Source organism: Monodon monoceros, unplaced genomic scaffold, assembly GCF_005190385.1.
Source record: "Monodon monoceros isolate NGI ecotype Baffin Bay Population unplaced genomic scaffold, NGI_Narwhal_1 Super_Scaffold_12, whole genome shotgun sequence".
Lineage (NCBI taxonomy): Eukaryota > Metazoa > Chordata > Mammalia > Artiodactyla > Monodontidae > Monodon > Monodon monoceros.
The window spans coordinates 145898939-145916111 of NW_021703768.1; the positions used below are offsets into that span (position 1 = coordinate 145898939).

The following is a 17173-nucleotide window of genomic DNA, read 5'->3' on the forward strand; positions in this document are numbered from 1 at the left end:
ATGAAAATGAAATAAAATTATTTCATTGAACTTTTCAAAAAACATATCTTCCACGAATTCCTAATTGTTAATCATCATAATCAAGCTGATTTCAAAAGAAAGGGAGAAAAAGTAGATCTGAATGGAGAAATGGAATGCTAGAGAATATAGAATTTTTATTCATTTGTATGGTGGACTGTCATCTTGAAGTAAATATGAAATGGATCAAAGTTGTTTGTGCTTTGAAAATTGAAGCAGTGTTCATCATACATAATTGAACAAAGTTGAAATTTTGTAGGTATAAAACAAAAAAAAAAGCCACAGCTATAATAGCTATTGCAGGAAATGGAGGAAATTAATAATAAAAGACAATACACTACCTCATAAATACATGCTCATCATGTGATTAGAGGGTGAGAGCATTAAGCTAATACCCTGATTAATTTAACAGTTTAACCCTGAAATTAGAGTACAGACGGTTCAAAATTCACTTGTACATAAACCAACCATAAAAACAAACAGCTTACTTTCATAAAGTAAGGTTTTTCGGCAGTTCTTTTGGATACGTGAAGATAATATTCTCTTAAAAGAGATTATTACTTAGCAAGACATGTTTGTTTGATGTATTTCTTAAAAAAATAACCAAGTTTCTTATCTTTTTTTAAGAAAATATATTAAGGAACAGATTGAGGGCATTTTTGCCTTACATCCAGTGATCTTGCCTTTTATAACTTGTCCTCAAGTAACTCCTAGGAGCTATGATTTTTAAGACTGAATGATACTAGGAACATGAATTAGGCAGGAAAAGGGTATTTTCGTAGGTCTCTGTATTCACTGAGTAAAGTTTAAATTAACCTTGACTAGAGCATCTTTGAGTACCTTTTTGATGCATAAAATAGTTTATCAAAACATATTTTAAAATAAATTTTGGAGGATTTTTAGAAGTGCAAACAGCAAAAGAGTAGTTTACTAGAAAGGCTTTTATTTTATATCACGTCGACATTTGTGAATCACTATGTTTTTTCAATCACTTATTTGGTAAAAGTCCACAATTTGCCAAAATGGTTAATAGAACACAAATACAGACATTTCATGTGATGTACCATGTAAATGTAAACCTTTGTAGTTACATGTTTTTGTAGCAAGAGAATTGTTTTAAAAGGCACGTAATTTATTAGCTATCGGTAGCTTCTTTATTGCCTTGCCGCGCTGCAGTAATAAATAAAAAAAAGTGAACTGATTTTACAAATGGCACACAAGGTGCACATTTTGTGGGGGAAAAAAGTCTCTTTTTAAAGAATTGGCATTAAATCCTTTTTTTGTGATGACAAAGAGGCTAAGAGTGCAAACTGTATTTTCTGTTTATCGAAAACAGTCTTTTTTCTCGGGGGCATTTTTTCCTATGATCATCAAGGGATTTCAAAAGCAATAAAGTGTGGAATCATTGTTCGACTTGAACAGTATTAAAACTTAGGTTTTAATTTCAGTGAAGTAATAAGATTTGAACCTGTCTCACATTACAGCACTGTAAGGCATTTAGCAATTGTATTTTAAAAGAGGTTTTTAAGATGCAGCTCACTTGTAAGCTCACTGTCTGTCAGTAATTAATAGTTTTTCTTCAGCATAGGCTGTTGTGATCAAACCAAGAAATATCTGGGTTTTCAGTAACACATTGTGATAATTGTGAGTGTTTATTCCTAATTAGTCTAAATGTCTAATAATTGTCAGCTTGCTTCCCTGGCTGCTTAAAAAGAAAAAAAGAGAGTGACATTTAAAGCTACAGTTGTGTCTTTGGGCTTTTAAAAATATGAACGTAGATGTACATGTATATTTCAATAAGCTTTACACCCAGCAAGATTATATGTCAGTTGACTCATTCATTAACCAAGTATTTTATCCTTCAATATCATTTCCTAGTTTTTAGACATTACATCATCTGTGTACGTAAAAAAAAAAATGTTTCCAGATACAGTATTATATGTACAGCTAAACCCAAACTGACAGTCTGGATTCTTCAGTACTCATCACTGAAACTTACCTTTACTTCTCAAGAAAGCTTTTAAAATATGAGCATTTCTATTAGATCAATGTGGCAACATACTTGCTGATGAAAGATTGTAGTTACCATTTTGAATTGCTATTGAAAATAATTGCCTCTACAAAAGGAAACATCTGTATGATAGCACATGGTTAAAGCTGCCATCAATTTTTAACATTTGAGGGTTGAGCTATGACCTTTTATGATGACTGTGAACAGTAACTGCCTCCATTAGCCATAAGTTTTGTTTCTTTATTTTAGTAGATGGCCTAGGCTGTAAATATTAGAGAATCTAAAATAAATCAACGTATTGTCCTAAGGATACAAAATGTAAGAGCTATTTGTGGTTGGGAGCCCTTGACAGATCGTTTGGATGAGGCAGATGATTGCCTGCCTAGCGTATCTGGTCTGCATTGCTGTGCCTGCAGGCAGTTTAGTGCTGTGGTTGTATATTGATGTCAGGGTTAGTACTGAGTGGCTAGCAGTGACAGATGTCTATAATTACAGGCAGTGCTTCCAGTATTTCTGAAAAGCCAGCCTATGTTGAACAATTATCTTATTTCTGCCTTGCCAAAGAGCGTGTTCCAATTGCTAGTATTAGCAGTGGTGAATATAGCGCTTCATCTGCTGCCTTGGGTCAAATGTGGGAAAAGCACTTGGTTATAAAACATAAATGCAAAATATTTTTTTAACACTGAATTAGTTCAGTTCAGTGTTTTCCTAATTTTTATCTTCCCATAATGTTTCTGTTGAAGGAATCTTGAAATAATAGAAGCACATTTGGCTACTTATTGGGATTTTGTTTTCCCTTAAGCCTGTGTGTCTCCCCAGCGCCGGTATCCCTTGCTTTACTGAATAGATGTGTTTAAGCAAAGTTGGCTTTGAAACGACTTTCTCCAACGTGGATTACGTTTTCTGATTGACTCCCATTACAAAATTGGAAATGCGTTTCCATGGACAACCTCCCACACCTTTTGACGAGGAAAACTGTAAAAGGATAGACAGTGCTGAAATGTGCGAAATACCTTAGTGCACTGGTGCCTTTACATTAACTGAGAAATTGCAGTTTTCAACTTTTGTTTTAACCCTTTTTTTTAAGCCTTCAGCCACTTATTGTCCTTTCCTATCTCCAAGTGTACATGACCACCTCCTTCCATATTGCCTCTTAGCCCGCTTTAGTGACTCATTAGAAATGCTTTCATGCTTGTTGGTCCCAGTTCTCAACTGTCCTTTTTTTCTGGTTATTTGCATTTCTGAGACATGGGCTGTAATACCACTCTCCCGAGCAGATGCATCTGCCTTACTTACACAATACTCTCCAACCTTAACATTCCTGAAGTTCCTAAAGTTCAGGGCACTGGGTATTAAAACATTATCCATGCTGTAAGTGACAAATTCTGTATTTCCAGGTAATGTAGACTGAGAAATGCCTAGGAAATAGCACTTGAGGTCATGTTTCTTTCCAACCTTAATCTAACCTGTATTGGGTTTCTACTTTGTGCTTCACTCCACTTTGTGGCATTATTTATTACATTTTCTCATTTAGTCTTCTCAGCAATATTCTCTTTAGTAGGTAGGAGTATCTTCATTTTGCAGAATATGAAAAAAAGATTTCAGGAAGGTTAAAAACTTGTTCAGTGTCCTGGGTTTTCGACCAAATCATCATACCCTAAACCCAAGTGTGCTTTCCAGTGTATCACGTTACCTATGTAGGTATTTAGACATGAGTCCAGACATGATCAGTTTTAAGTGTAATGATTGATAAGACCATCATCACAGCTTCATCCCCGTCTTTGCTATTTTACTTCCCGAGGAAAAATCTCATCACTACAACCACAGATTGGACCTCTAGTTCTGGCTATCCAGCAGTCACAAGAGAATCGAGCTACATCCTAGATATCTGCTAAAATCCACCCTACTTTAGGAGAAGCAACTCAACCCATGGTCTAGTGTCAGAGATAAATATTATATTCATATATGAAAGGCAGCCCCTTTCTGTTCTTACTGGGCCTATCACACAAAAACCTTTTTGATAACTTAAAACTCTAATGATGATGTTCTGGAACCCCTTGTCTGTGAGCATTTAATTTAGCAAAGAAAACTCAGAGAATCGGATGGACTTGTTTACCTGAATTGGGAAGACTTTGATAACTTATTGGACACAGGGATGTAAATCATCTACTTAACCCAGAGATGAGAACTTATCCTTCACACAGGAAACAGGAACTTGTGATGACTCTAAAAAGGAAGATGAGGGCTTTGAAATCAGGAACTTAGGTTGTACAGAGCCCTTGGGCTAAAACATCACCTGCTACCACATAGCGTTCTGTTTTCCTCCTGTCTCCTTTCCCATCACATTTACTGTTCCGCCTCCGTAAAATAGAAGTTATAGGTAGAAGACAGAAGATTAGGAGTTAGTCTGTCTTTCACTGGGGCTCTCTTCCCTCTAATCACTCTTCTTTAACCACTATTAAAGTTACTCACATGCCAGTTTAGAAGAAGTATTTACTTTCCACCATCTAGTCCAGATAAAGCACAAATAAAAGGGACCGTCATCTTGGTGCATGCCTCATAATCTTAATGCCAGACTAATGTTTGACTATCTTACTTAATAATAGTAGTGGCCATTTAGTGACCATGTATTCTAATGGCTAATAGCTAATGTTTATTTGGTGCATACTGTGTGCTAAAAACTTTCCAAGTGTTCCTGACACTGTGCTGGCAGTGCTGTATATAATACAGCATTTGATGACAATAATATTGGGCTGGCCAAAAGGTTCCTTTGGTTTTTAAGTAAAAATAAAAGACACATTTTTCATTTTCACCAAGAACTTTATTGAACAACCTATTCATTGTTTTGTTCCACTACCTTCTGCCGTTTTTCAGGCAACTTCATAATTCCATGTTCCCAAAACCTTTGGTCTTTTTGAGCAAAGAACTGTTCCAGGTGCCTTTTACAGTCTTCCAGGCAATGGAAATGTTTTACATTAAGAGAATTTTGTAAAGACCTAAATAAATGGAAATCTGAAGGTGCAATGTCTGGTGAATGTGGCGGATGAATCGGAACTTCCCAGACAAGCTGTAACAGTTTTTGCCTGGTCATCAAAGAAACATGCGGTCTTATGTTATCCTGATGGAAGATTATGCGTTTTCTGTTCACTAATTCTGGACGCTTTTCGATGAGTGCTGCTTTCAAGTGGTCTAACTGGGAGCAGTACTTGTTGGAATTAACCGTTTGGTTTTCCAGAAGGAGCTCATTAGTAGAGGACTCCCTTCCAATCCCACCACCATATACACATCACCTTCTTTGGATGAAGACCAGCCTTTGGTGTGGTTGGTGGTGGTTCATTTCGCTTGCCCCATGATGTCTTCCGTTCCACATTATTGTACAGTATCCACTTTTCATTGCCATCACAATTTGTTTTAAAAACGGAACATTTTCATTACGTTTAAGTAGAGAATCACATGAGGAAATATGGTCAGAAAGGTTTTTTTCGCTTAACTTACGTAGAACCCAAACATCAAAGCGATGAACATAACCAGGCTGGTGCAAATGATTTTCAACGCTTGATTTGGATACTTTGAGTATGTCACCTATCTCCCGTGTACTGATTGTTCTCAGTTAATGTCTTGATTTGATCGCTGTCAACTTCAACTGGTCTACCTGACCACGTAGCATTGTCCAGCAAGAAATCTCCAGCACGAAACTGTGCAAGCCACTTTTGACACGTTCGAACAGTCACAGCACCTTCTGCATACACTGCACAAATCTTTTTTTTTGCATTCCAGTTGTGTTTTTACCTTTCTTGAAATAATAAAGCATAATATGCTGAAAATGTTGCTTCTTTTCTTCCATCTTCAATATTAAAGTGGCTACACAAAAATTCACCAATTTTGATGTTTTTGTTTAAATGCACGCTCATATGACAGCTGCCACATACAATCTAACAAACTTGTTTCGAATGAAGTTAAAGACAACTAAGTGCTACTAGAGCCATCTTAACAGAAAAAAACTGAACAAACTTTTTTGCCAACCCAATAATAATAGCCAGTACTTTATGGAAATTTTACCATGTACCAGGACTGTTGTAAGTGCTTTACATATGTTAACTGCTTTAATCCTCTCAAAGATTCTGTAAATTAGGGCCAACTATCATCCTCATTTTATATTTGAGAAAACTAAGGTGTAAAGGGTAAGCAGTTTGCTCAAAATCACTTAGTAAGTGGTGGAATCCAACTAGTCTTGGGCTTCAGAATCTATCTTTAACCACTTCACTAGACTGCCTTCTGTTTTGTGATATTATTCTTTCCATTTTACAGATGAAGAAACTGAGACTCTTAGAGGCTAACTAATTTTACTAGAATTATAGAGTTAATTTATTCAATAAAATATTGATTAAATGTCTGTTATCTGCCAAGCAGTGTGCTAGGCTAGCAAGTAGTGGCCTCACTCAGTATTCCATGTGCATTGCACTAGACATGCATTCTGTGTTTCCTTCTAGTTGAAGTTATCTAAAATATATACTCAACTTGCTCATTTCTGTCTCTTATTGAAAGAAGACTATGCTTCCTGGGCAACTGCATGTTGTCTTTGTTCACCAGTTAGACTTTTGCAAACGTTGTAGCTAATTTTCAACATAAAAGTATTCAGTAGGAAGACTAGGATGGAAGCGGTACTTGGCCTATTGCTGCGTATATTGCCTCCTCAGAGAAGGTTTGAAGTGTTTATTAGTGTTTGAAGATACTAGTGTTTGAAAGACGTCAGTAGGCCATCAGAAGGTGAACTCTGATCCTTTGCATTTAGGGCAAGTTAAAGTTTTCACTAACTAGGCTAGTGTGAGAGACAGAAAGTAAAAGCTACGAAGGACTATAGGATCAACGTTTTTGAGTAAAGTTTGAGAATATAATGAAAATAGCAGATTTGACAGAATAGTAAAAATATGCACAATGTCATTGGCAGCCCTTTTCTCATTCCATGGGCCATTATTCCTTTACTCTTTTTGTCAGGTTGTCCTTCCTAAAGGGATAGAGAGTTGAGTGGCTCATAGGAGGAAGGTACAGCAGTTGTTTTGGATGTAGGAAATGGGAGGTGTTTCAGAGAGGCAGGTGGAGGCAGAGTGTGTGTGCAAGAGTTAGATTAAGTGGTGGAAGACTCAATGTGATTTGCTTAACTTTCTGAGTGACTACAGAAATGCGTTTCATTTATTGAACATATACTTTTACCCTTCAGAAGTTGACTTGGCCTACTTATATCATTAGCCCCAGTTGCCACATTTGCATAATTAGAGTGCCTCATGGGAAACAGCAGTATTAAGAGATTCTTAAAAATAGTTCTGTTAGGTGTTATTTATAATTTGTTCTTTTTCAGGGCTACCTTTAGTAACTGGTTTCTTGAATTATTTCATGGAAGCAAACCCATTGTAATCCATATAACCACATCCAGGCTTCGAACAGCACTTCACTCTGCCTATGATCCTAGCCTCCAGAATAAAATCAAAGTCCCATGAATATTTTAAGTGACAACCACAAAGATCCTGAGCCACATTCTCCCTGTATCGGAAGTTGGGAAGGACTTCTGCTCTTCCCTTATCCCCGACACCAGGTGGCAGGTCCCTAAACTCTGTGCTTTTTAGGTTGTACGCCTGAGGAGTGATGTGTCCAGAGTTCCAAAGAAGGCTTGGAAAATAGTTCAGGTGAGTTGAGCTGCTGGTTATTGTGGTGGATCACCAGTCTTTATGCTTGTCTCACCACAGCCCGAGATTCTTATTATTAAAACAGGCGCGTGCACAGTGATAAGTGTAGGGGTGCATTTTTCTTGATTCCCTTTTTTATGCACTGTGGAATCCTACAGTGTGCATGTTTTATAACGAAATGTTCTATAGTCAGCTAACGTTCGATAGTATTAACGGCGAAGCCTCTGTTCAGTGTGATTGCATAGTATGAAAGCAGCCTAGGTTTCTTGATTATAACGTTTCTGAAGTGGCCAATTCTAACCAGTTATTCATACCTGAAAGCAGAAAGTTGTATTTGGCTACAATGAATAGCATCTGTTATTGAACAGTATCTAGAGCACATGTATCTCTTGTGCCAGAATACGTTTCTGGCAGACACCTTTGAGAGGTGTAAAGGATTAAACAAAATCTTTTACTTCCCAGTTCCCCACCTCTACCATCACTCTCTCACAAACTTCATCCAGCATCAATTCTTTGCTCCAAAATGTAATCATGTCATCTTATGAATTTGCTGTTGCAAAGAATTATGAATCAAATGCCTGAAATGCCCCTTCAAACCATGATCTCAAAACCTTCTACCGAAATTAATCACACCTTCTTCCAGTAGTCCTGTGCCATAGCCATGGTTCGCTTCTTATTGTATGAGCTTGGAAAGATAATATATTTACCCAAGACTTTACCATGGCTTTAGCCCCTGAAGACTAGTTTAACAGAAGCTTGGCCCCAGATATGGAGTGAACTGGCAGCCAGCGGGAACAAAGCTGTGTCAGGACAAATGTACACTCCCCGTCTTCTCTAGTTGGCTTTCAGCTGGTTGCACCACAGGAGTCTTTCTATGGACTGTGTATCCTGTGACCAATAACTGGTGCTCTCGACCCAGGTCCCTCTTGGCTAGTGAAGGCCTGTCGGGAGACATTAGGTTCATGCTGGTGGAGATCCTTAGTCAGTGGCTCCCTGAAGGAAAATGGGGCAAACAGCCAGCTTCTGTTGAACAGGTGGTAGTTAGACCTTAGATCTGGTCGGGGCAGGAGGGAAAGAATCTCTCCAAAATTACCAGTATTGCTGGTTTTCACACTGTACCTGTACTCCTCTTTCTAATAAATGATTGTTTAGAAACTAATCCAAAAATGTCTCTGGCGGCATCTGGAGCCCTTCCTTAGCAGTCTGGATTTGGGCCCAAGTGAGGAATGGAAACCCCACTGGGGTGCAAGCAAAAGAGGAAGCATGTTCTTAGCCATGCATCAGTGGAGGCCCCTACTGGGAGAGGGGATTATCACAAGGCAGCAGGCAGCCCTGTACCCCAGCCTGCTGAGTTCATGCTTTGTGCCACAGGATGTGGAGCGAAGGAAATGTGAGGCCAAAGTGGTCGCTCCAAGTTTTCTTATACAATAGCTTATTCAAGCAGATTGGGAACGCCTCTTAAGAGATTTGTTAGGTACATGTCCCCTTAGCAAGATGGCCACCACAGATGGTAGGTTCAGATATTCTAATTGAAATAAATACTTAGCATTCATATTTATTTTATATCTCCATAGCCAGCTTTTCTTTATCAGATGTCATTCTGTATTCCACTGAATGAGGCAGGCAGATTCCTAACCTTTTACTGCTTGGTTTCCAAAGTAAATTATGGTCTTAAAATTAAATTTTAGCAAAAGATTTTTTTACCTAATTTTGGTCCTGTATTTTGGGATGTTATTTTAAATGATATGGAAAAATCAGTCAGCCAAGATTAATGTGGATCTATTCATTATCACAAAGTTTATGTATTTAATATGCAGCAATGATGTCTGTACTATTAATTCTCTTGATGTGGTCACAAGTTAATTGTGACGATCATTTTATTTTTTTTTTATTCTGCTTCAGACGTTAATGAGAGAGCTCAATATCTTTAGTTCCAAACTGTTTAGATCCAAGTCATTAAATGCTCTGTTAGTTTCCTCTTACACCTTTCCTTTTCCTCCCTCCCCTCCCTTTCTCTTTTATGGATCTCATGTAGAGAGCACTGCATTGGCTTCAAGGGCACTTGAAGCCTAAGACAAAAATATGGAAATTGGTTTCTTACTCATAATAAGTGAGTTCACACTCCGTTCCAAAATTCTTTTCCTAAGGAACATTAATGCTTTTATTATATTGAATGCTTTCCAGTGACAGGTCTTGTTTTACTAAATTACATTCAGTTAAAAATCTTGACACCAAGGGGGGAAAGTGGTGGGGGGGCGGGTCATGGTGGTGATGGGATGAATTGGGAGATTGGGATTGACATGTATACACTAATATGTATAAAATGGATAACTAATGAGAACCTGCTGTATAAAAAAATAAATAAAATTCAAAAAAATAAAAATCTTGATTTTTAAGTCATTTCAATAGATTAAAACAGTGCTTTAAAATTCATAATTGTTGAGTTTTTAAAATTTTTATGGTATCAACTTTGTATTATTGGATGTGAATTTTGTTACACTAAATTGGTTCAGGAAAGTATATCATCTGATGGCAAAATACTTTGTTGTTGATTTCCACAGCACTGCTAATTTTCTGCACTGAGCCTGCTTATAAAAGCTCTTCGAGAAGTTATAACATCCTAAACATTTATAGAAGGCCTAAGGGTATTAACTTATTGTAATTTTCTGAAGATTCATTATCCAAAATCTTAATTCATTATAACAACTCTTATGAAAACCTATAGAACCAGTGTTTTCTCTTATTTTCTTATTTGCACACAATGAGAGATTCATTGTTCTTTTTAATTTGTTTCATGCGGTGCTTTTGAGTACATTTCATAGAGGGCTGTTATTGAATTTCTGTGACTGTCATTATATATCCATACAACCTTTAGGAACTAATATTCTGGGTTTCCCAGTTCTGTAATCTACTTCAAACTTAAGGATTGACATAATTAGTTTCTTCAAAGTTATAACCAGAATGTTAGAGACAACACTGCGGATACCCAAGACCAAGGATTAGGATTGGAAAAAGAAAGCAATTTAAAAAATTATCACAGCACATGCTTTTATTCTTTATTAAATTAAATTTACAGCTCAAAACCTTATTGCTGTTTGTATGTGTATTCCCTTGTCTGGTTTTCTTATCTTGTCTGGCTTCTTTTTTTAAAAACCAGATATAAGATCATTTCAACTACCTGCATATGCTCAGACATTATTTGTCACTTGACTGGTTTAGAAGTTAAAGAACATAAGTGGGTCACTGAAGTGTTATATACATATCCAAATACTCTTTTCTGAAGTTTAAAAGAAGCTGCACAGTAGAACGACTAGAGATAAGAAAACATATTAAGACAGTTTTTTAGGAGCATGCCTTCTTATGTCTGTACTGATGATAATTTCTTACATTTCTAATGACTTCCTGTATTTCAAGAGCCAGAGAGATGGATGACTGGCTAAAATGGGTACTTTTTTCTGCCTTCTAAGACAATAACTATTTAGAAGTAGAAAGAATTTGGTTTTGTATCATGAAATTTTGAAGCTTTATGCCTTTAACAAATGCCATTTCTGACCATGATTAGCAAGATTTCAAAGTTAATACAAAGTTAGGGTTTTGTTTGTTTTAACCTTTTTTCTGTGTGAAAGTCTTCAAGGTAAGCCCTTTCTTACCCTTCTGTTATTTTTTATGTAATGAGCTTTCTCTTGGAAAGGTAGTAGCTGACAATACTAGCACCTACTATTAGAAAGGGTCCATGAAAGGGGGTAGGAAGGGAAGCAGAATTTGTTGAGTAGCTGCTAAATGTCAGGTTCTGTGTTAGGTATCATCATTTAATGTTCCCAAAAGCCCATAAGGTAGGTTTTATTATTATTCCTGTTTTTCAGATAGGAAACCAAGATTCAGAGACTTTAAGTAACACCTAGTTAGTGGCAGAATTCAAATCCAGTTATCTTTGGGACCAAAACCTGTGCTTTTTGTATGTTGCTAAGTTTATCGAGATAGCTTCTGAGTACTTCTGGAGATGAAAAGAGAAATAGACATGTCCCTGCCATCAGGCAGCACGTGCTTGAAGTAATGGAGGAAACACATATAAACATAGAAAATTAGTACTACAACAAGATAATATTCTATTACATGAGGAGTGCCACTAATAGGCCAGCAACAATGGATGCTCTGAGTATCCAAAGGAGGAGAGAGAGCTCCTCTTACTGAATCTACAGGGAGAGCTTCTTCCAGAAATATTTAAGCATTGAAACTACATATTTTTATATATAAAATAGATAAACAACAAGGACCTACTGTACAGCACAGGGAACTATATTCAATATCTTGTAATAATCTATAATGGAAAAGAATCTGAAAAAGAATAGATATATAGATAGATAGATATGTATAACTGAATCACTTTGCTGTATACCTGAAACTAACACAACATTGTAAATCAACTGTACTTCAATTAAAAAATAATAATAATTTTAAAGAACTGTATCTTTTTAAATAACAAAACTTTACCAGTGGTCACCTGAGTAAGTAGAATTTGGAATATATTATCTTTACAGGAAAAAAATTCTTTGTAAAAAGAACACATGTCTTACTGGTTGTTTTCCTTTTGTTACAAAATTATGAATGAAATGGAATCAGCCAAAATACACATTTTAACATTACATTCTTGTTATTCATTTAACAAACATTTATTGAGTATTAGGCATGGGAGATAAAAGACAGAGCATCATCTCCACCCTCAGGGAGTTTGTAGTCTAACAGAGAAGGGCAGGCATATTAAAAAAAAAAGAAAAGAAGAAGAAGAAAGGGAGGAAGGCACAGGCTGACAGGCAAAAACTAGGTTATGTGAAACACATAACCAAAAGCATAACGATTTATTCAACTTCATTGTATCCTTCAGAGAAGGATAACACAAATGGGCTTATTAGTCTCTTATTTCTTAGATTTTTGCTTATTTTTCACTATGATCAAATGATCTTAATTGATTATGAAATAAAAGATTAGAAACCTATGAATTGAAAGTGAACTTTTTTCCTTTTCTTGCATTCCTACGCCAACTCCTGTATCTTTCCCTAAAATGAGTATGTATTGTGATGTAGTTTCTTGCTGTCATAAAAATTATTTTTGGTGAAGTGATAGAATTTTTAGAAAATGTTGAAAACCCCTAAATATTGTGTAAGAATTTTTTCTGTAGAAAACTTTCATTGACTTGTGCTTTATGATAAATAACCTTATAGATGTTTCCTCACTGGACAGATTAGTCCTCACCCCCAAATTATGTGTATCTATGGTATAACTACATTTCAAATGTTCGAAGTCATTTTCATATTATCTGCATGCTCTCTGAATGATAAGGTGCCTTGGAAAACGTGAGATGGTCTTTTAAAAGAAATGCAGTAATCATACCTTGATTTTAAATGACCCTGTCACACGTGAAAACAAATCAGATTGTTGCTCTTAATGAGCTTTTCAATTTACTATTCAGTAGATCAGATAAGTGGATTTAAGAGGTAATGATCCTGTTTAGTACTCAAGCTTGGCTGTCAGATCCTAGTAGTGGAGAGAAATCCCTAGGGACAAAAGCGTTGATACAGTTCTAGATGGGATAATGGGAATCAAAGCTAATGGATGATAAAAGGAATGGTGCAAGTTACAAGGATAATTGTGGATTAAAGCACTGCCATGTGTCAATGTTGACTGTTTTTTCCAGTATCGTATTGGGTCAAATCTGATGCTTTGAGAAGCTGTTTTGACAGCAGAGCACAACAGACCTGCCTGCTTAGATTCCTTCTTTCTTGAATGCCAGAGACACAACAGAAAACTTCCTTGCAGGGACTATCAATTTAAAAAATATTTTTAATATGTTTAAATGTCTTAATGTTTAATATCACATTTTTGTTACATTTCTATTATTCATTGTGGCATGGGCAAAATCAAAATTAGATTAATTTGATCTTTGCCATAAAAAATAGCATTTGAAAAGTCTTGAAAGTGTAAAATTTTATTTTACAAAAATACAGTGTAGGAGGGGAGATGGACACCCAAACAATTACAATGTGAAAAGCACCACGCTAGAGGAATGGACCAGACGCTATAGGAACGTAAAGGAGAGCGCAACTTACCCTACCTGGAAATGGAAGGAAGCTTCAGAGATGACTTTTGAATGAGAATCAGGGGAAGAGGAGGAAGAAGGCTGATTCAGGAAAAATGAACAGCACATGAACTCATAGAGATCTGTAATTGCATGAGAAGCCTCAGTATTTCATGAGTATTTCATTGTGGCTTCAGGTTGAGGGAAATGATAGATGAGGAGGTAGGCTGGGGCCAAGTTGTGAAGGGCCTTGTGTGCCATAGTCATATCAATATCAGATTTTCAAAGGGGCCCGACTTACTCCCATTCATGAGAGAGCTTTTGGATCATGTTGAGATAAGGGAAACTTCCCTTTTTACAACCATTCTTCCTTTGAGCCTTCTATGGGCTTAAAGGTTTCTGATGATTGAGGATTTGGTGTTAACTAACTTCCCTAGGTTCTTTCTCCCTAGCTCCCTCTTCTCAGCAGACATCTTACAAAAACAGTGATAGCTTTGATCTTACAAGAGATGAAGGCCTACTCTCATGAGCCAAGTCACAGATACTGGAATTGAAATGCTTTTCTATTAGGGCTCAGAAGTTAGCAGGAGAAGCAACAGGAATTTGAATCTCAATCTTCCTTTCTCTCTCCCCCAGCTTCTCCCCTCTACCCTTCTGCCCCTTCTTTCGCCTGCCCCTTCCTTCCCCTCTCTTTCTACCTCTCTCTGATTCACTCTACTGGCCTGAGGAGCTCCTGGTCGTAGGACTTAAGTCAAAAGCCTGGAACACAAGCTTCTGGTTGAATAGTGTTTAAAATCCAAACATGAGATCTCTGCAATGAACAGCTTTCCTCCCCTGTATCACCATGTAACTCTGGATGATTTGTGGTGTCCTGTGATTTTTATCTCACCTTCACAACCTATGACATTATATCAAGGTAGTGTTTACATATGAAAAACAAAAGGCAGAGGGAGTGAAAGCTAAGTTGCCATACCATAGGAAATAGTCAGATCAGGAGAGAGTAAGAGAACACAATCACAAGGAGTCAAATCAGAGAAGAGAAATCCCATACAGCTGGTGTCTGGCAGAGATAACCTGGAATCATACCAGAGCATCAGGGAGTATGAAGGTGTCAACCCACCTCTCAGCTTTGCCAGGCTATTAGAGGGAATATTCAATTGGCTGCCAGTGGTATTTTCCCACTTGTAGTGGGATATGTGTTTATAAGCTCAATGCGGCTTAGGTTGGAACTGAAATGTTACACCCCAAACTCTGCAACCATCACTCCCTAATGGGAAGCTTAGTGGATTCCCAGACCCTGATGTATTCAGCAGAGAATCCCTGAGCCTGGGATTTCAGTTTCAGCATGGAAAGTAAGACCTATCTGTATATTTGGGGGAGCTTACTGAGATACTTGAGGAGAATTTCTATAAATTCTTTAACTTCCTCTTATTTTTGAAATCCTTATTTTTATAGCTGCCTAACATAATCCTGAATTATTTGATGGCTTGCTAAAATCTGGAAGAGATGGAAATTTTTTAAATGTTGGAATCTTTTATTGAGGCACTCCACTTTCCAGCCCTTTACGTACATATAGCTGCCTTTGAGAAAGGGGTGCTTTATTACCACTTTGAGAAAAAAACAAAAGTTATGGGGTATGCTGGGAATAAAATGAGTATGTAAATGTGGGTTTATGTGGGTATGTATATATTTCAAAATAAGGGAGGTGCTTCCTGGAAGAGAAAGAGGAGGGTAAATTTTTAAATTATAAAAATTTTTTTAAATTCTTAATTTGTTCTCCCCATTCGTTCCCTACATCACTGTGGATGCAGCAATGCATTAAATCTTTACATTTGTTCAATTTGAATAGTCTTTTGAAAATATATGTTAATGATAAAGTTTTTAACAATTAAATGTTTTCATGCAGGTATATGCCCGTATGTCAGAAGTCTTAGGAATAACAGATGACAACCATGTTCTAGAAACATTCATGACGAAAATGTGAGTTCCTGCTTTGGTTCTTTGATTTTTCTGTTATTGTGTTGCTTTGACCTTTTTACTGTGCTTAAATTTCTCCAGAAATATTAATTTTTAATAAGAGACTTTTTAAATTATGCTTTAATTCTTAGAACGGTAGCATTGTTCTTATCTGAAACTTAATTTCACGTATTTAAAATTCACCATCCAAAATACGTTATTTTTCAAGGTATCTGTACTACTGCAGTATGCAGTATCAAAACATGGTTTTGAAAAGTTTACAGACTTTGACTCTTCAGTTCAATTGGACTGCCTTTTTTAATTAAAAAGAAAATACTCAGTTTTAAAGACCAACTCAAGAGATTATTGCAAATTGGAATCATTGAGAGAGATTTGGTTGCCTTCAGACAGGGCATTCATTGATTCCAGTAGAAACCTATGGCTATCAGAGACATATTCATGGAAACTGTCCTTAAATTATCCTTAGAATATTAGCAAAATTAACTAGTTTCTGGTCATAGACATAACTTTGTACACCTAGCCTAAACTTCTATGCCTCCACTTGACATCTTTCTTCATCTGTGTAACAGATAGGTAGCACTGTCTTACTTGCAGAGAACAAAGCTAGATAAACAATCATGATCATAGGAAGTGAGTTTTGGAACCACAAGTTTGATGGTCCACTTCTTGGCAGTAACTGTGAGTCTCTGTTTGACTTCCTTTGTAAATCCTGTTGTCACTCCCTACTATGTTTATTTTGGATACAAACTTAATGTTTCTTCTGTGAAACATTTAGGCAACTTTTTAATTTACAAAACTAAATTTATAGAATAATACACCATTTGGAGAGCAGTGTTCATTGCTTGTATATAATTTTGAATATGCTATGAAAAGAATAGAAAATGTTCCATTGATATTTAAACCCACTTTATGAGATATTTGTGATTTAGGTCATTTAACTGACATGAGTGTATGTGTATTTCCATGTTCTCCCTACACAAACAAATACCTTCATTATAATTAAAAACTTTTTTTTCATATTTAGTGTTACAAACCTTAAATACTGGGGAAGATGTGAGCCTGTCATTTCAAGGACTCTTCAGTTCCTAAATGACCTTTCTGTTGGATATCCTTTTTACTATATCTGATAATGTACATAAACAACCTAACAAGTGCATTCTGTTGGCCAGATATTTTCCTTATTTATAATTTTTCAAGTGTTTTTTTATTTTTTTAATAAAAAGCCTTTCATTTAGCCTTATCTGTAAATGCATAATTTTGAAAGATTTATACTAGCTATATAATGTGAAAATTTTATTCAGAGTCACAATTGAATTTATATGGATATATAGATTTCTAACTAGTTAAAGTTAATGTTTATACCCATCCAGGCTTATAAATGGATATATAAGAAAGTATGCAAGCCACATGTTT

The 17173-nt window shown here is 36.3% G+C and overlaps 1 protein-coding gene across 2 annotated transcripts in view; it reads left to right on the top strand.

The window, feature by feature from the left end:
- RANBP17 (RAN binding protein 17) overlaps window positions 1–17173 on the top strand; it is a 316163-nt gene that overhangs the window by 204485 nt on the left and 94505 nt on the right. For both annotated transcript variants that reach the window (XM_029215882.1, XM_029215883.1), the window contains 2 exons: window positions 15690–15763; window positions 16785–16865. In XM_029215882.1, the coding sequence (XP_029071715.1) occupies window positions 15690–15763; window positions 16785–16865 (155 nt within the window). The remainder of the gene's footprint in view (window positions 1–15689; window positions 15764–16784; window positions 16866–17173) is intronic.